The 21,325-nt window shown below is 34.7% G+C and overlaps 1 protein-coding gene across 2 annotated transcripts; it reads left to right on the top strand.

Annotated features, from left to right (window-relative positions):
* Positions 1-70: 70 nt before the first annotated feature.
* LOC137396836 (ras-related protein Rab-10-like) lies at positions 71-21,305 on the top strand. 2 transcript variants are annotated; one of them, XM_068083149.1, is made up of 7 exons: positions 71-283; positions 1,560-1,704; positions 8,065-8,125; positions 8,661-8,799; positions 9,924-10,013; positions 16,059-16,169; positions 20,751-21,305. In XM_068083149.1, exons 2-7 carry the CDS (start codon positions 1,578-1,580, stop codon positions 20,829-20,831), a joined length of 609 nt encoding a protein of 202 aa, XP_067939250.1. In that variant the 5' UTR covers positions 71-283; positions 1,560-1,577; the 3' UTR covers positions 20,832-21,305. The 2 variants fall into 2 exon arrangements, with proteins under 2 accessions (XP_067939250.1, XP_067939256.1); XM_068083155.1 differs by lacking the exon at positions 71-283 and having other exon boundaries at positions 1,479-1,704.
* The last annotated feature ends 20 nt before the right edge of the window (positions 21,306-21,325 follow it).

Genomic DNA, 21,325 nt, shown 5'->3' with positions numbered 1-21,325 from the left:
TTTCAATGTCACGTGGTAGGTTATCGAGGGAAATTTTGCGTTTTCTCTTTCTCTCCTATTATGAGCAATTTTTCCTATGTTAATAGTAGTTTTAACGCCTTCATAATGAGTAATTGTATGCTGTTAGCACTCCTGAAGAATTTTTCTATCAAAGAATAAAAATATGCAATGTGTCATTTTACTATGTTTTATTGCTATAACGAAGATTTTGTATCTAGAAATTCATATGATTGAGGATACATACACCCGAGATCTAAAATGAACTACTGTTAAAAACAATATGGTAAGGTCTCACTGCAATGTTCTAAGCTGGGGGATTTTTAACACTAGGTGGTATTGTAACGACTTTTTTTGGATTTTATCATTGTCATATCACTAAAAAACATCCTAAGTTTGCATGTTTTAATTGAGTTCACAACCAAGGGGGCGCCTTTAACACCGATCGGTGTAGTTCTATTGAGATGCACTAAACGGTGATGCTTGCAAAGGTTTTTACCTGATGGGCATCTACAATTTCTAAAAAGCCACATTGCTATCCAAAGTGATTAATGCAGTTACTGTTTGATGATTCATACTAGTAATTTAAGTTGTTATTACAAATTTAAAAAAAACTACGCAAACCCCAGAACGAATTGCTATATAAATTGCTTCATCATTAATTGTTCTAAATTGACTGTACACTGTTACAAGTGAAATGATAAATCAGTTTCAGTTGATAGTCTTTGACCGAATGACCTGTTTTTGTGGATTGTCCAAGCAGTATATATATTTATTTGTTGATTTGTTGGCCATCATCTTTTATCTTCACATTGCCTTGAAGACTTGCATCTATTTTTGGCGGCTTTTTCTCAATTAACTACTACTTGATTTAGAGCTATAGCTCACAAAGTGTATTTATACACATAATCTTTGCAAATCATCTCGAATGGATAATTGTTAACATGATTAGCTCAGTAGGTTTGTTACAGTTTTTAGACTAGAGAATGACCTTTGCATGTCCTTGACCATTTTAACATGATTGGTCATAACATTTATTAGCGATAATCACTAACATTTTGCTAGATTTGAACTATGTATTAAGATGTGCTTTTAACTAGACTGCCGTCAAGGCTCACTATTTACATAGATATTCTCTCCAAAAATATTTTTCAAAAATAGTCTAAATTTTCAATAAAAAGTATTTCAGCATTCCAGACCTCAATTTGGCACAGGTCATGTTGCATTGTTTGTATTTGATCGTTATTGTGAAAACAATTGTCTACAACATGCAAAATGATGTATATTGCCAAATGCTCAACAAATTGCTCAAATACATGTTAGCTCAAGTCAAGCAACAATGCCGAACCTGAAAATCAATATCGAGCCCTATGGTGTAACGACTCTGTTTTGTTTAACAATGTTCAGGTTTCTTTCTATGTGGGTTGGAACAATGTACGTGTTTGTTGGACAGGAAGTGTGATTGCAGTAGAGGTTAGCTATCATTATATTATCGTAAACTTGTTTGAAAAGATGTTTGTTATAGATAGATTAGATTTATCAGTACCAAGTGCCATTTTCAGGTCAACCGATAAGAGACGATGGCAAAGAAAACATACGATTTACTCTTTAAATTGTTGCTTATTGGGGACTCAGGCGTTGGCAAAACTGCACTTCTTTTTAGATTTTCTGATGATGCCTTCAACACCACCTTTATATCTACTATAGGTAACTCTTCAACACCACCTTTATATCTACTATAGGTAACTCTTCAACACCACCTTTATATCTACTATAGGTAACTCTTCAACACCACCTTTATATTTACTATAGGTTACTCTTTTCCACTGACCACTTCTTACTACCTCTGTTTTAAGAATTACTCTGAAGGTAATGGATGATTTGTGCTTGTAAATATATTAGACTAAGATGTAACATTATAAATACTGTATATTTCAATATATATTTCAATATAATTGTGATGATATGATAATTTCAATATATATATTGAAATTTATCATAAGTAGAAATAAAATCAGTGCTCAACGTAAAATGGAGCAGTATAAATTTGTAGAGAGTTAGATAGTTTGCTTATCTTGGTTAGCTACTGACAGTTTCGTGCTTCATCAGGCTTTCGTGCAGTCATCAGGCTTTCATGCAGTCATCAGGCTGTAGATCTCAACTCTAGGTTGAGATCTACAGCCTGATGACTGTGCAAGCACAAAACTGACAGTATCTAACCAAAATAAGTGTTTTATCTAATTCTCTACTAATTTATATACATTGTATGTATGCAGTGCTGTTCTTAAATAATGAAACTCTTCTGTTTTTCCATGCAAAATTGTGCTTTAAACTTTGGCCGCTATTTCTGAAATGTTCTCATAGTAATGCCTCATCAAATTTATGTATCAGCAAAAAAAGCTCATTCTCCTCTTCTATCTGGTTTAAAATTGACTGAGATTAGTTGATGAGGTTTTTAGTAAGACTGAAAACCAATCATGATCATATTAACTGAAATAATCCGGTTTTTTCTCCTTTTTCCTCTTTGTATTAGTGAAATTTTCTCTATGCTGTCAAGTTTGGTAAATCCAGTTGAAGAACAATGCCGATGGTAGTATGTGCTACACATAGACATGACTTGGTGCTATAAATGTGCGAGAATGTAACAACAGTTGTCAGTAACACACTGCTACGATGAAGAAACATCTCGGCAGTAAGAAGTGTGCCATCAAAATTCACCTGTACAGATCTGTAAAATCGTTCTTAGAAATGGTCTCTATGGCTGCAAAGCAAAACGAAAACAATTCTTGAGACAGCTCCAGAGGAAAGCAAGATTGCTTTGGGCAAAAAACCATCAGTTTCAGACTAAATCACATTTGCAAGAGTACTGTTTAGTGATGAGAGCACTTTCACTATACAAAACCGCAGCGGCAACAATTTTGGTCGTGGAAGACCAGGTGAGGAATACCAGCCAAACTGCATTCTCCAAACCATAAAGCATGCAACCTCTGTAATGATATGAGGCTGTTTTGCTACCAGTGGTCCAGGATATTTGCATGTGGTTGAGGAAACCATGAATGCAAAAATGTATGGTGAAGTGCCGGAAAACAAAATTGTTCCATCTGCAAGAAATTCGTTCCAAGAAGACAGGTTGTTTCAACAAGATAATGCGCTTTGCCACACTCCAAAAGTCATTAAAAGTTGGTTCAAAGATCACAACATCAAAGTGTTAAGCCGGCACGAGTGTTAGGCCGGCACGATCACCAAATCTTAATCCAGTAAAGAACTTATGGCAGATGGTTGGATTCTTAATATCCAAAGACAAACCAACCTCTAAAGTCAGTTTGATTGCATGTAGCATCAAGGCATGGCACAGAGTGGTGACAAAAGAATATCTATGGAAAGTATGCCCCATTGCTGCAGGGCAGTCATTAAAAGAAAAGGAATGCCAACTACCGTAAAACCTCTAATTGAACGCTATGGCGCTCTATTTTTCAACCCTTCCTTTATGATGGCGGCCAATTGGAGGCGGCGGTTCAAATAGAGGCTGGCAGTGTATTTTCCAAATAGCTTATCAGAATTTTCGGAAAATTATTTTAGCCCTATTACCGGCGAAGCGAATGTCATCTATATTTTGCCCTCTTTTTCTGGTGGACTGATATTAAACATTTTGAATGCATAAAATAGGCTAACTTACCTCTAACATGTCAATGTTTGTCAAAGACCTCTTAATAAATATCCACCAAGAAACCGAGAAATATCTCTACCAGTTGATATCTATCGCTTGCAATTGACCTGCGATGATATCGCCTGTGTCCATCTTTGCAATTTGTTGACATTTTCAATTTTTATTTTATTTCAAGGTTGAAGACATATTTTTATTTTATGTTTATATTTAACAATCTTGCGTAAAAGCTCATTACACTCACTGATATGTTTGCTACAGTTTGCAGCCACAACTAGCTTTTTATGTGCAATAGAAGTGGAGTTATGAGCATCGATCCATTGTAAGCCATGTTATGATAGCCACAAAATGCTATTAAATAACATGCTATAAATATGCATATTTATAAGTTATACAACATTAATCTATTACATGATACAAATATATATATTCATGAACAAGTGACATAAATGAACCACACTTATATTACATGAAGAAACAAAAATTAACATTTTTAAAACAAAAAATATTTCTATTGATTGCTCGGATAGCTGCGTTCTCATTGTTACTTTCGATGGAATGAACATCTTCAAGTTGTCCAATACTTTCCACAATATCTTCTAGCTTCAATTATTCTTCTGCACTGCTGAACTAGTCAGTATTAGCATCCAAACATTTTTTTTGGCAGAGCAAAACTTTCACGTGCTGCATTTAGCATTGATGTAGTGCTAAAAGTTTGCTTGCTAAATGTATAACCTTTGGTCCAAAACTTGCGAGCCGGTTTTCATATGCATGTCCTTTGAAATATTAGAACCACGTTAAACAAGGAACGATTTTTAGCCTGAGATAGTTAGTAGTTATTTCTATGGCGTTGCTTTCCAAGTTCCATCTACCATCATAAATTTAAACCATTTTTATATATATGTACATGTACTTCGAAGCATAAGGACCGCGTTAAACAAGGAACCACTACTAGCCTGAGACTAATTATTTCTGAAGCGCTGCTTTGAAAGTTCATCTACCATCGTAAATTTAAGCCGTTGTTTATATATGTAGGTTACTTCGAAGTAGAAAGACTGCATTAAACAGAGAGCTACTACTAGCTTAATACCGTTATTGATTATTGCTACGGTGTTGCTTTCAAAGTTTTAAGGACAAAAACGAAAAAGTTTTGGAATTGGACATCGAGAGAATTAACTGTTATTGATATAAATGATTCATTATTAATACGATTTTGTGTACACTTTTTTACTGATCAGTTGATAATATGGGTCGGAAAGATCAAATAATGTCAAAGTGGCAGTCAAATGGAAGTGGCGTTCAATGGGAGAGTGGCGGTCTACTTTTCAACCTTTTTCTCAGGGTGGCAGTCAATTGGAGGTGGCTTTCAAATAGATGTGGCGTTCAATTAGATTTTTTACGGTAAGTACTAGTGCTGCCAGAAACATACCCCAACGACCTTCTTCAGGGCCACCAACCTACAATAGATTTTGTTCTGACTTAGTCATTTCTTTTGGCATACGAGAGCTGTTTTTAAAACTGCTACGGTCACTTAAGTTGTGTTATCAAATCAGAATATTTACGTAAAAAGTACATCTATTAGTTTTTATGCCCGATTTTTTTCCGTTTAGCATATATGCAAGTTTTTGTATACCAAACGAAAGAGGTATATACAAGCTTTTTCTTTAAATATATTGTTGTGATGTGGTAATGTAAGAAAAATACACGTGCTATGGTGAAATTATGTATGCATGCGTATGCTCAAATCATTGAGGCGTCCCATTATTAAGAACAGCACTATATATATATATATATTACATTTGTTTTTTGTAGTCTTGTAGCTTCTATTGTTGGTAAGATACTAAATATAACTATATACATGTATGTAAATATATATATACACTATTGTTACAAACACTAGTTTCATAAAGCACAATAAAGAAAGAGCTCTCAATATACTACGTGTAGAGTAAATAATACCATAATAAGAGGAAGAACACAGGTGCTTTTGTGAAGTATATTTGTGAAAATATTTCGACTAATGGGGTTGCATAGAAGTGTAAATGCAAGCCATCTTATTAACTATGTCCCATTTGAGCCGTTTTGGAAATGAATTCCAATCTACGGCGTTTTCTAAACGCCGGCTGCGTTTAGAAATTTGTTTTTTAGCTTTTAAGATCTTGTAATCACATTTCTACATATTTTGAACCTACAACGCAGCAGAGTAAAACATAGTGAACATTTTGATACCAAATACCTGTAATGTGAATTTTGTTGCAAGTCAACCTTTAACATATACAACATATATCGTTTGTTTTCCCACGACCAAACACGAGCGAAGCGATTGTTTGGAGGTTTATGATAAATGCATATGCGCACACAACTCCCGAAAAATTATCTGCCAACGACCGTTACCAAACCCTTGTACCGAAATCCCATCAAAAAATGTAACCATTTTTGTGTAGAGTTGTCTAAGTATAGTAAAAATACAAAACACATATAAACCTATTTAAATATGTTACCAAGTCTTTGAAAAGTTGATGCAATATCCTAAAACTAACCCATCTCATCGGATTATACATAAATAGACAGATTATTTTGCCCTAAAATCGCCATTAAAACTTGACAAACACTTTTTAATCAAAATTAAAACTGGCCAACAAAACGCCGATAAGGCTGTGCGACAGAGAGTAGAACCATTAAGGCGTGCGAATTTCACACACAAAAATGTGCACATTTCACCAGTCTATGGCATTGTCCAATTGCCGAAGGTTTCTGTAACAAACGTAGTACTGAAAAATAATCATTTCTTTTCTGACATGTTGGACACTTATAATGAGTACTTTGGTATTCCAACTGATGTCCACAGCAGTGAAAGTAAAGGAAATGACGATAATATTTGTCTAACGATTCTTATAAAATCATTACAAAATTTAGTTGTAAGAATAATTATTTGATTTTATAACATTATTATAAGATTTAGTTGTAAGAATAATCATTCGAATCTACAAGATCGAAGTATATAGTGACCAATGGTGTGCAATATGTTACTGTTATTATTTTTCTAAAGATTTTGTTGATGATACTGCGGCTGTTTCCAATATCGCGGTACTGCCAAGCCGTTTTAATATCTGCAAAATTAAGTAATAGGCCTACATTTTCTTATAGATATACATGTATTTCTATGACAACCAGCTAAAGTCTGTTTGGATGTTTAATTTCAGCATAATTTTTAGATATAAATACAGAAGTCTAGATAAATATCGCAACTTGATATTGGTTGCTATGACCAATGATATACAGCCCCCCCCCCAGTCTGTCAATATTACACAGCAGCTTGCCATTTTACTTCTAATATTGCATTTCTCCTATTGCGGTGGAGATATATAAACATATAATCTTTTCCTCTCATTATTGCTGTTTGTTGTACATAATAACACCCAGTACATTACAGCTACCATTGCGGTTCTCATATTGCACTGTAGTGTCATTTGACTACTAATATTGCATTTCTCAACTGGCAGTACCCTTTCTTTGTCCATTATCACTTTGGTCGTGGGCTGTATGACAGGGGAATTTCTAGTAAATAGAACTGTTCTTATCAGGCGATAACATACTATATATATATTTGCATGTATATAGTATGTTATCATATGATAAGAGCAGTTCTATTTAAAACAGATTTGTAGTGAATTGACTAACACTTGTGTTCTTCCTATATTTTCTATTATGGCATAGTTAGCTGTGCCACCCGGCGTTGCCCGTGTAATAGAAGAGTATTTGGACAGAAAATTGATTTGTAATTAACATATTACAACATTTGCCATTCTAACTTTCAAACTACATATCATGAGTAAAGTTTTTTGTCTTATAAACAATGAGAACTAGTGAGAGTTTTGCTATTAGGCAGTTTAATAATGTGAGCGAACAGCTTCTCGTGACGTTATGCTATGACCCGCGTCATACGTAAAGCAGTTAGGTATTGCTCTGATATATCGCAGTATATTGGCAGGTTAGCAATTTGACTTCCATAGTTCAGTGGGTTAGGCGCATGACTTGTGAATGGCTTGGTCCGAGATTGAATCCTCTTTGATGTGGAACATTTCTTTTAAGATCTATTGCCGGATTTCGGACACACGGACTTTGAAAAATATATATATATAGATTTACTCTACACGTAGTATATTGAGAGCTCTTTCTTTATTGTGTTTTATGAAACTAGTGTATCTAACAATAGTGTGTATACATGTATGTAATTATATTTAGGATCTTGCCAAAATTAGAATTTTCATATACCATATATACGTGTATATTAAATTGTTGTCACGCAGCATAGGTCGACATCTGCTCATGCATATTTCAGGGTGCTGGTGCATTCTTTTATTTCAATTCAAGATGATTTTATCACATTTGTTGTGTTTTAGGAATAGATTTCAAGATAAAAACTGTAGAAATGAATGGAAAGAAGATAAAGCTGCAGATATGGTTAGCACAAAGCTTATAATATCAGAGCCTTGCATTGCTCCCAATTAACTACTACTTACCCTGTATCTCACATTTCATCAGTTATGGTAGTCACGAAGTATTTATTGGTTGTAAATTTAGTTTCATTCTGTTTAAGCAGTTCTGTCCAGTAATATTGCGCAGCTTTTGCTAGTGCTGGAGTGTGGCATTTGATGCAGTGTTGGGTCAGCAGCCTGTCATAGCATTCTGTTATAGCAGGTTGTTATAGTGGCCTGTTATAGTGGCCTGTCATAGCAGGTTGTTATAGTGGCCTGTCATAGCAGGTTGTTATAGTGGCCTGTCATAGCAGTTTGTTATAGTAGCCTGTTATAGCAGTCTGTGTCAGTAGAATGTTTGTTATTAAATAATTTTTTTAAATAAGGTTCATCTGCAAATTTTTTTAATTGATTTTAATTTTACTCCACTCGCATTTGCAGTTTTTGCATTGTGTTTCTAGTTGGCAAATACTTTTGTTCTGATATAGAGATATATAGCTGTAAGACATGGAACATTCTAGGGATACAGCTGGACAGGAGAGGTTCCATACAATTACCACATCATACTACAGAGGAGCCATGGGAATTATGCTTGTGTACGATGTCACCAACCAAAGATCTTTTGAAAATATTTCCAAGTGGTTGCACAATATAGACGAGGTGCGTTTCCTTTTGTCTCTGAGCTTAGCTGGTGCCGTACTTACGAATAACCTGCAGCAGGAACACTGGCATTTGTTCACTTAAATTTAGTTCTCATGTAAATTGGAACACAACCAGAGACTGTTTACGTGTGACCTGCAGCAGGTATTATCTAGTAAGGCATGCTTGTATTTACTGTACTTGTTGTTGCCCTACATTTGTAATTCTTTATAGCATTTCTTTAGGAAGACACAAATTATTTGTGTTTACCAATTCATGTTGTTATGTTTTTGTGTGTATACAATGGAAGATCTACTTACAAAAGACTACATAGAAAATATTGAAGTTACGAAACGTCTTTTGGCAGAAATTTTGTTGGACTATTGAAAGATATCTCGAGATACGATAGGCCGAAAAGCCTTTCGGGCTTTGGCCCGTTTGTTAGTTCCATGTCTTGGCTGTTTGTTTCTCATGTGTGCGACTTGGAATGCACCTCACTCATTTTTTTTTTTCAGGCAAAAGTTCGTAACTCACAGGTGCTTTATTTTCGCTTGTTATATGAATTGGAGTTATCGTATGACGCATACATGGTGGGACAACTTCAGTTCCTACCAATTCATTTTCTGTATAATTTGTTTTTTAGTTCATGCCGATGTAACATTTTTCTACTTGGGTTTTTAAAAACACTTATTTTGACCAAAACAACAATACAACACTCACCACTTCTGGCCGTCATCTTCCAACTTTCTGTAGCCTTTCCTTAGCTTAGTTTCCTAGATGGCCAGCGTCAAGGGTAAACAAACATCATTTATAATTTTTATTAGTTATTTTTCTGATTTTTCATTTTTTGCTTTTTACTTTTTCCATTCTGTGTAGCAATATAATTCTAACATGTATCTGTTACAGGTTTTAACCATTACATGTATTTATAATGTGTGCAGATATTTTATCTGGGCGTTGTGGAGGCTTGAAACATATTACGGAATTTATCTGGTAACATCGGTTTTTACTTGTAAATTATTCTACTTATGAAAAGGCTTCCAGAACGAGTTACTTTCGTAAGTCGAGGTTCCACTGTATATGGAAGATTTTGAGGCCATAGGATATTAGTTGCTGTTTGATAACAGTAAAGGTATATCTTACAGCATGCCAATGAGGATGTTGAAAAAATGTTACTAGGCAACAAATGTGATATGGAGGAGAAGAGGCAGATCAGCACGGAAAGGGCCATGATGGTAAGTACCCTACAGGATGAATTTATTCGCGGAGTTATATTTCGCGAAAATTGTCTTTTCATGCATATTCGCGGATGAATTTACTCGCGGCTGAAAACTGCCACTCTCTATGAAAAGTTAACTCTATTGCGGCTAGTAATAGTTATTCCTACGTTTGCGCACACCGCGTGTTCCGGTTTGTATTTAGCTTACAACTGCGAGGCGATCGTGCTATTCTACGGTAGACAATTTTTGCTGCGTCCAGAGGTTTTCACGAATACTCATTGCTTTGGATGCCTTTGATAAGCCAACAACTTGTGGTAAGTAATGAGTTTTTTACATTTACTAAATTAGTTGAATTTTACTTTGATTCTTCGGTAAAACGCAATACTAATTTTTTCCATCCCTACCGCTTCATTATTTGTTTTAGTGTGAAAAAGAGATTTTTCATCATACACCGAAGAACAATGATTGCAAGGTTGGTAGATGTCATTCTTAGAAGATCACTAATCATTCAGGGAGGTCTGGAAATTGAGGTTGAAGTGACCGCAGCTACTTACGAGAAGAATATATCTGTTTTTAAAAAAGGAACAAAAACGCCTTTACGAGCACAAATCTTTGGCCAACCGGCAGAACTTTGCAATAGTAAGCCACGAGGAGAGTTCTGATGATAACTTCCTTACCAGCCATGTAGTAGCGAGAGAATCGCCTGCAACACCTACCCAAGACAGTGACTGCGACAGAGCTGCTATTACCAAAATAACTAGTCAGAAAGCATCATTACACGCTATTATTCACATATCAAGAGTACCAGTTTAATTTTATTGCTAGACAACCGCCATATGGACTAAACTGTTTATATTTACTGCATTCATCGTTTGTAAAATTTTATTTGTATTTGAAATATTTTATTTGTACACTCAAGTTTGTAATAAATTATAATATATCTATACATGAAATAAAATATATAATTTAATCATGTTTGCTACAGCGATATCAAGGAGTTGTTGTCGATGAAGGGGTCTAGGTTGACTGGTTGCCTCTCTGCCAATATTCCTGTCTTGATGAATATTACTACTTGTCTTTAGTTTTCGTAATCGGAGTAGGTTGTTTCATTCTCAATCTGCAGTAAACAAAAAAAAGATAATATTAAGGAGTGTTGAGGAAGTACAAAAACAATAGCTGAAGTATTTGATGAAAGCGATCAGTTTTTAAACAAAAGAATTAACTAAGGCAGTTGATCATGGAAAAACGTATCTGCGCTGCGAATCAAATACATACCATAATGTCCAGATCAGAATCATGATCGTCCTTGACTTCGGTATTAGAGATTGATGGAGTTGATTCTAATGTAAAAAGACTAGGAGAGTTTTTTTGCTATGCTGAAGCCATGCCGAAAAACTTGTAAAAACCTTGAATAATTTTGTAAAGTTTGACGCAATGGCAATAAAGCTCGGAGCCTGGCGATGATTTTAAAGAAGTTTTGGAACTCGGCTCCGTTTAGTACTTCTGCCTAGCGGCTATTTTTGCGATGACGCCATTCTGCGTATCTTGTGGCAACCTCGAATAATTTTGTAAATAAATGTGATGCATTGCCAATGGTGTTAGCTCAAAGCTCAGGCAATGATTTTAAAAATGTTTTGAAACTCAATTACGTTTAGTATTTACATTAAAAACTAGGCTAGCGACTAGTTTTCAATTTTATGCAGTAGTTATTATCTCTTGTGATTAAAAATAAAACTAATTATTCACTGAATTTAATAATTCGCGGTATTGACTGTTCGCGAAATCGCGAATTTTTATGACCAACGAATATTTTCATCCTGTAGGGTATTATATTGGTGGTATTGTAGTATATAGTGGTATTATATTGTCTTCCGCTTCAGATTCTTCAACACAACATATGAGCCTCCTCATAGTTGGAATTTGTCACTTGTAATGATGAGCATCCCATTATTCTCTGTGTGTAAAAGAACATTTTAGATGCAGTTAACAGTCTAGAGATTAGATGCTGTGAATATAATTTCTTATACTTGCCTGTTTAATCATCGGGATTTGTTTGCTCTTGTTATTAATGCTTCCTTGGATACTCCGTACTCTAACATGAAACATGGCTCATTCCTATTTATCTGAATGCTTGTATTGCATGTATAAAATTCGCTACAAGTTTATTGTTTAATGTGCTAAAGTTGAGAGCTTCTGTCTATCCATTTTTACATGATGCTTTTTGTTTCTAAGATAGGCTCTTATAAGCCATATATAGTCTGAAATTACATAACATCGAACACTTTGATTTTTTATTTTAACATAGTTGAATTTGCATTAAATTCTTAATTAAAAAAGACCGCCCTTAACAGGTTTATGGTATTACTGTTCTGTTAGGTGGCATCCATCATTTCTCTCTTAGCATTTACATGGTATAAATAGAAACATGCTCCAGTATAATAAATTTTTACCTAGATGTATTTTATTTAGATAGTATATTTTATTTTCAAATATTTATCATGATAAAATTAAATAATTCCTTAATTGTGATTTTGAGGAAAGAAAAAAAAACAGTCAGACCTCAACATACAAAGTTAATCCATTCCGCCGTTTGCTTCCTAAGTTGCGACTGTCAAAAGTTAAAGCCAATACCCTATTAGCAATGGAGATACATGAACTGAAATGTAGGCTCAGAAATGTGTAGGTTCGATAGTGGAGTACGTAATAGATATATGCAGTACCGTACTTTTCGGACTATAAACTGCACCCCTTATATAAGCCGCATCTGCTTTATTTTCCAAAAACCGATAATAAAACAATACATAGGCCGCACCTTTGTATAGGCCACAGAACTCAGGACGGTGCTTTTTAACACGGCAGCAACCTTGCTGTTTAAAACGGAACAATGTAATGGCACGTTTCGTATTAACCGACGTTTTTTAACCTAGTGCCTAGCGGAACAGTACCGTGAGGCATTATTTCGTATTTTCTTTCATCGCTTAAGGTGCATTAACCGTAGATTATGGTTAATGCGCCCTAGCAGTCAAAGAAAAAGCCACAGAATAACCGCACCCTTATATAAGCCGCATGGCTCAAATCATCAGAAAAAAGTAGCGGCTAATAGTCCGAAAAGTACGGTATATCGTACTGTATATAGTACACTGTATATAGTACACTGTATATAGTACACTGTATATAGTACACTGTATATAGTACACTGTATATAATATAATTTTACACGGTGTAGATTGTTTTATTTTTACATTTTATATTTAATTTCTATCATCGCTGTTACTTTTATTCATAAAATGATACTGTTTTGAAAAATTTTGGTTGTTATAGGCTGAAACTTACTTTGCATTTCATGACAAAAAGTCCAAAAGCCATTTTGTAAATGTTAGACGGTGTTTACAACTTCGGAAAAAAATTGATCAATGCACTTTTATTTATATAGTACAACAAAAATGCGTTCACATTATTCGCATTATAATTTGTATAGAATAATTTGGAAAAATACATATTTTTACAAATTCATGAATACGTTAAAATCAACGATTATTTTACTATTAGTAGAAAGGAAGTTATAAAATACAGCATTATACAGCTAACTCACCTTGTACAGTAAGCGCCCCTACAACGTAATTAATCCGTTCCAGGAATGTTGGCATTATAAGGAATTTACGTTATAAGAACGGTAAAATACATGTAAATTGCTTAATCCATTTTAAGATCTTTCCAAACACACCCCTTTGGCCTTGCAAAAGGTAATACTTGATGTAACTCTTTTAATTGGTGGGCTGTACCGTAGTTGCAGCATTATTGGTTTGCATCAACAACTTTTCTCCTTTTTATAATAAATTTCACTGGTTTTATAGACCATGATTGTGGAAATTTTACAACAAGTTTGAGGACTGCACATTTTCGACGTTCATATACGCGGATTTGCTTATTTTTTCTGAACAGCATAGTCTATTCTGCAAGGTACAACTAATTTCAAATATTTTGTATATCTACAATATGGCAAAACGCAAAATATTTTTACTATAAAAAGCAGTTCGACTTGTTCGTCATTCATCTGTTTCAAGAGGGTTAAGGTTAAAACAAGAGATAACTTTCGACGATACTCCAACTCGTTACATTCGGATTGGTAGACTGACGCTGTAATACCTGCACCAATTGATCGCCTTTCAGTAAGTATTTATGAACACTTGCGCAGCTATCCTGTTCTATGTTTTGTCAACACATTTGACGATTTGTTACGACCAACTAGAATGTCGCGAAAGTTAAACATAATGGATACATAACGCTACACGCACGTCTTTTTACTTCAGCTAGTGCAGCGACTTGAACTAACCTTCAAATTGATTTTGAAAACTCGTCCGAATTGGCACTTTACGTTATATGGAATTTTTTACGTAGAACGAAGCAAAAACTTCACATAAATTCTTTACGTTTTCTGGAATTTACGTTGTAGAAGGTATATATTATAGGAGCCTCTACTGTAATTATATAACAGCTGTAAATAAACACTAAACCGTTGCAGTTTCGAGCAGTTTGGGAACTATTTCAACAGGTTCAGAGGTCGAATAAACAGTGTACAGTGATTTTGATCAATAATTTTATGGCCTATAGTTACCATGAATTATTTTACGAAATATTGTGAAATTTAAATGTTTCTATAATGTCGTGAATGCCTTTGCACTTGAAATAAAGGTTGGAGCTTGGTTTATTAGAGAAATAGAAAATTAAAGAATAGACCGTTTACCAGTCTTGGATTAGACAATAGACTGTTTACCAGTCTTGGTTTATAGAATAGACTGTTTACCAGTCTTAAATTAGAGAATGAACCGTTTACCAGAATGAACCGATTTACCAGTCTTAGATTAGACAATAGATTGTTTACCAGTCTCGGTTTATAGATTAGCCTATTTACCAGTCTTGGATTAGAGAATAGACTATTTACCAGTTTTGGTTTATAGAATAGACTATTTACCAGTTTTGGTTTATAGAATAGCCTGTTTACCAGTCTTGGATTAAACAATATTAATATTATAATAATACTATTTTGTTGATTTATGAGCTAGTTTACATGTTTTTAACCAAGAATTTAACTCAGAGCATTAATCTATTGAATGTAATGAATGTTTGCAAACAATGTGATTTGATTAGGTGTTATCTCCACTTACTGCGTTGCCTGTTGTAACAGCGGTGTGGCTCTTGGACACCTAGCAAAAATGGTGGAAACATTCCACACTCTTTGAAACAAATGAATATTATTCAATTATTATTGTTATGCAAACAAGTTTTATGCTGTCAGTACTGTTACCAAATATTTTCTATCATACACACTTCAAATACCTTAAATAACATAATATCATTGAAACCAACTAACTTTCCTTGATATATTGTCTCATTTACGGTTTATTTCTGTACAACTTATAAGTCACTTGATACCTTACGTTCTCTTTTCAGTGAAATTACACTTTACTAAGGTCAGGGTTGCAGATAGTCCAAAAGCCCCAGAAACTTGTTTATTCATAGTGGATTTTTCATGGCTTGCCGCAGAGAGTAAAATTTTTGGTGTCAGTCTAAGATTAACAAAGTTTTTATGTGAATGACTATGCTTGTTTTAGCATTTTAGTTGAAACAATGCTGTAGTGTTGACCAGGTGATTATCACTGTCCTGTATTGTCTATGTTCAAGATGGAGATGACCACTAAAATGTTGCTGCAACTTGGTCGATTGTCTCAAGTAACTGCAAACTTACATAGCATATTAGATAGCTAATAGCTTTAGTTTGTATTTAGGTAATATTAGTTTTATATTCAGGTTACTTTGGATAGCTTTATTACAACATATTATTATATTATAATTGCTCAACTCGGTGTCATTGAACCTTTTTGAGGCAGCAGTATACTTTCTAGAAGATCTGCCATTCTAATATTTTGATCCATAAGATGCAGTTAGTCACAACTCCCAGTTTCTAGTCTTGCGATGTCCGTCTGTTCACCGTTTGTAACAAGATGCAGTTTTATACATTGTTCGTACTTGGCTCAGTTCATTCAGTGTCAACACTTGCAGGTGGCCAAGCAGCACACCATAACATTTCTAGAGACGAGTGCCAAGACGAATGTGAATGTGGAGGAGGCGTTCATGAAACTAGCAGGAACCATCCTAGAGAAAATGAACAAGGTAGGGGGCTATGAAGACTTTCCCATAGTTTGCATGCTTACAAGGCTCCAGATTTCTTGAGGTTCTGATCACGTAGGTCTAGTGCTGCACGATAAAACGATATTACATGATAGGTGTCGATTTTGTGTGGGGCGATATCATTTTGAGGCGTTTTGTAGGTCGATTCTGTAATCGGGTATATTGACGTTTTCAATATCATGTCAAGACTATAAATATCTGTGTTTAATTGGTAGAACCAACATCGATTATCGTGGGCCTTTGTGACTCAATATCGGCACAGCACTAGTTCCTGAAAACTTATTTGCAAGCCCGCGGATTTCCTTTCTCTTTGGGAATTCTCTAGAAACAGACCGACGAGGTAGAAAAAAGTTTCTTAAATAGAGTTAGAGAGAAAAGACAACTCCTAATTTTTTTTGTATTTGGACACCATTATTGTCCTTGTATTTCCGTTTTTTGTGAAACGTAACAATTTATATCGAGAGAGCATAACTCCAAAGTTTCGATACTGAATGATATTGATAGCTCACAGGGCCAATATATCGTTTTGGCATGGGGTGTCATATCGCACAGCACCACCTAGGACCTTTGAGAAGCTATAGCTTCTCTGACCACATAGCAATTTAGTTGGTACTACAACCGTTGTAGATGTCTCGATCGGCTAACTGTTTTCCTATGCATCAGGGCCTAAATTGAACAACAGCATATTTCTGTCAACAGACTTGGAAATAACTATAAGTGCTGCCGCAGTATTTGGCAGCGGTTACAGGATTTACTTTGTGTTTTTATTTTTGTAATAGTTTTCTCACACCAGTTGTAGAGGTGTCTTAAGTCCTAAAAAGGGTACAGCTTGTGTCACTACCATGGATGTGTACATATACACATGTACTAGCAGAATGCCCGGTTTGCCTGAGTAATAAAAGTCTTTGGACAGAAAATTTATTTTTTGCTTAACGTATCCGACATTTACCATTCTAACTTTTAAACTTCATATCATAAAAAAGTGGTTTGTGCAGTTGAAATAAATTAAGAAAAAAAATAAACAACTATAATAGTGTTTAATTGTAAATGTGAAATAATTAGCAAGTAATGGCTAAATAAAGCCTGCTTTGCTACAATTAGCATGAAAAAGGATTTGGTAATGATATGATTAATACAAACTGAGAAAACAAAATAAAAATCATCAACATGCTGGATTAATAATAACAATTCTACCTACTTAAGTGTATTTAGTGGTTATGATCTGCGACAAACTGTAATATTACAATGTACTATGTGCAGTATTGGAAGTTACCATAGGGAGTGCTTACCTTCAAGACAGACATATAACATAAATGTAGAATTTAATTTAAATTAATTTAGCTTATTAAACACACACTTAGCGCTAAGTTTTAGTATGTATTTCACTGAACTTCAACTTTTTCATTGGCTAAAATTTTATCGCCTATCTGTTTTCGCTTTCACTATGATTTATAACGAATAACGCTGAACTGAGATGAGGCGAGTGAGCATCGGACCTCTTTTAAGCGTTGTGTGCAGACTTGCGGCAAATAGTATATTGGCATCTTTGTTATTTCGACATAATTAGCACACCGGTTACCAAATTTTAATTTCAAGAAAACTTTTTTTGATATCGTGTGGCGGGGAGAAAAGCCGAAAAAAATTTTCATCATCGTACGGCGAGGATGGAAAAACATCATGTTCCACTTTGTAAGATGAAAAAATCGTATAACAGGGGCATCGTAACCCGAGGGTGCACTGTATTTATTAATGATAAAAAGTGTGCATTTAGCGTGCGCAATTGTGAAAAGGATATATACAGTATAATTATGGCAAAAGCGATGGGTGTGATAAGAATCGCTTAGTCTTGTGATTACACGCTCACTTATTGAGACTTGCAAATTGAATGTCGGGAGTTCAAATCCAGTACAAAGGAGATTGTTTGTTGCTAAGACTATCGCTATAACTGGATAGATGAAGACAGAGAATTATGTATATACATGTAAAAGTATGTCTGTCCCTCCAGCTATTATAGATCTTAAGATCTCAATATTACAATTCTGTTCTCTGATGGATATGAACTCTCTACGAATGCATCATCAAGGTTCATACGCGTATGCTCTACCACTGAGCCACCACGACTTAGTGATCAGTTGCGCTATCATATACCACATAATCCATGCGTGTGCTAATTATTTTAGCCTTGGGTTTTTCACCAAAGATTTTGAGATTCGGTCGTCTCCGAGCTCGAATATAAATTCGGCTCTCGACCAAACCAGAGCATGCGCATTGCAATTGAAAAAGCTCCGGAAACGCATGGAAACATTCGCTAACAAACGGAGAAGCATTTTACGATGCATAAATTCTTTACAAAAAGGGCGGAACCATCTGGGACGACGTCTCCTCTACTGAAGAAATTTTCTTGGGATATAGCCCCTCCAGTCGAGCTACCCTAAATTTTTTTTAAGGATTTTCCTTTAACGATGTGAAGTAAACGTGCCACTACTGTTTATATTTTCTTTTTCCTACGATTTTTTATGTAACTGATCTGTTGCATTTTTTGCTGTTTCATTATCATTTTTTGCATTTTTAGAATTGTATCTTAACCTTTGATGTTTTTGATGTTTTAAGAGCCAAACATACAAAATGTTTACTCTTGTTTTCTATTTCCATCATCATTAATTGAAAACCTTTTATTAAAATTAAACACGATCTGTATCTACCCGTTTCTATTTATAGCATGCAGTATACAGTACAGCTTATGGTGTAAAATGTTGAAAAAATACTTTACCGAAGTTGTTTTCTTGCCTTAGAACGGATTACATAATTTGCATAGTTTTATTTTAATGGGAAAAATTGTTTCGGATTTAGAACAACTCGGTTTTCGAACAACCTTCTTACATGTCGCTGAAAGTTATGCAATTTTAAATTCAAAGTGGTTTGAAAACCTTTACAGTTGTTTTATTTATTTTTAATTTGTCTTGCACAAAACCTTTTTTTCATGATATGAAGTTTGAAAGTTACAGTTGTTAGAAAAAGTTTAAAAACCTTTACAGTTGTTTTTATTTTCTCTCTTCATTTATTTCAATTACACACAACACTTCTCATGATATGTACAGACGCTCCCCAACTTACGAACGAGTTACGTTCCGAACGATCGTTCGTAAGGTGAATTCATTCGTAAGTTGCTTCAGTGCTATATTTTGTATTATAATTTATGTTCAAGGCCTATATAAGTATATTGAAGGTTTATATAAGTATGTTAAAGGCTTGTATAAGTAACCTGTATTGGTTTGTACTGAAAAAACAGTTAATAAAATGGAGAGAATACTGTGGTGGACGCCGGGCCATGACACGGCATTTCTTATTTATTGTATGTGTTGTCCTTTTTATTATATCGTTGTTTTACACGTTATGCTATCACTTATCGTCACTTATATTGTTGTCATACCAACGCACTAGCGATCCTATGTATTCACCTTGTTAGCTGGTGTTCTTATCGTGTGCCGTTAGCCGGAACGGTTGATATTATTGTATATAAAGGAGTGCGCTCACTTAGTTGAACAGATAGCCGTACGCTCCTCAGCTAGTGAAATTTCCTTCGCTAATAAAAAGCTGAATGAAACTACACGCACTCTCTTCTCTTTATTTATTAGTTTAGATCGTGCCAAGTAAAAGCCGGCAAATTCCTTTACAGTACGTACAGTAAAAATAAAAAAAGTTCTTTGCGCACTGGAGATACGTTCACGCACTTATGCACTGCAACGAACTGGGCAGAGGAAGGTGGATGCTGGGTGGTGCTTCCGAGTAGTGCCTCTTTTCGACGGTAATACCGTCACCAATAGCGTCGGTTTCAGCGGCGGACATGTGCAGACATGTTCGTATGTACCGTTGTTCGTAACTCGAATGTTCGTAAGTAGGGGAGGTTCTGTAGTTGGAATGTTAGAGTGGCAAATGTTGTTATATGTTAAATAAAAATAAATTATACTTGATTATACTAAATTATAATTGTATAAAAATAAAATAGACTTTTTTATTACTTTATTAAATAATTTTTCATTGTAGTCATAGCTAAACATATTATATTTAGCCATTGTTAATTATTTCACATTTACATTTAAACACATATACAGTTATATTTTTCTTCCTAATTTATTTCAACAAAACACTTCTTTCATGATATGAAATGTAAAGGTTGTAGTTGTTTGAAAAAGCTTGAAACCCTTTACAGTCATTTTCTCTTTCCTCTTAATTCATTTGAACTGCTTAAAAATATTTTCTCATGATATGAAGTTTAAAAGTTAGAATGGTAAATGTTGTATACGGTATGTTATATAAAATATATTTTCCTTGTGCTAGATTTATGTTAAACTCCACAACTCTGCGGAATTTGCTCTAAAACCGAATGAACTTGGAAGCTGATTGGTTGAGCCATTTTTGACTGGACCTATAGCAGTTGTGGGAAGCTTCTCAGTCACTCGCTCAAATTTATTTTTTCTTTAAATCCCATAGTTATAAATGCAGGCAAGTTTAGCTAGACAAATTCAAATTAAGGCTAGTAATGCTGGTTCCATGCATTTGTAGCAATCTGCGAAGGTTAATGCTACTGGCGATCGTGCAGACGTGAATCTTACCTCTACCTCTACATCAAAAAAGTGCTGCTGACACCAATTGTGACGTCATCATGCATCTGTGGCCATGTCGGGTCACAGCTTACTCAAACCAGGACCACCAACGTCAAGTGTTTATCACATGGCATACCTTTCCTTCATCACAGCGGCGTGAACTAATCAATTTATTTAACTGGGACAATCACAGCTTATATTAATATAATATTATCTATTCATTTTCTCACTGTGTGTAGTATGCTTGACAAGTTTGTTCAACTGCGCTTGGAAGTATTCTCGTGCTAGTAATATTTGGAGTTGTACACTTTTTGTAATGATGGGCAACTCCAGTTATCCTGTTTTACTATTTATTACATTGTTATTAGCTGTTATTCTCGCAAATTAATTTTGGATGTTCTTATATATTTCACTCCTTCCTGCTCATACAATCTCCTCTAGATGGGTGTTGTTTGTTACCACCTCTTCTTTACTCGGATGTCTAGTCAATTGTAAAATAAAACAGTGCATTTGGGATAGCCTTTGCGTTTCGTC

Source organism: Watersipora subatra, chromosome 1 (assembly GCF_963576615.1).
Source record: "Watersipora subatra chromosome 1, tzWatSuba1.1, whole genome shotgun sequence".
NCBI lineage: Eukaryota > Metazoa > Bryozoa > Gymnolaemata > Cheilostomatida > Watersiporidae > Watersipora > Watersipora subatra.
Note: the sequence above shows the minus strand (reverse complement) of the source record. Positions and strands in the feature narration are given on the sequence as shown.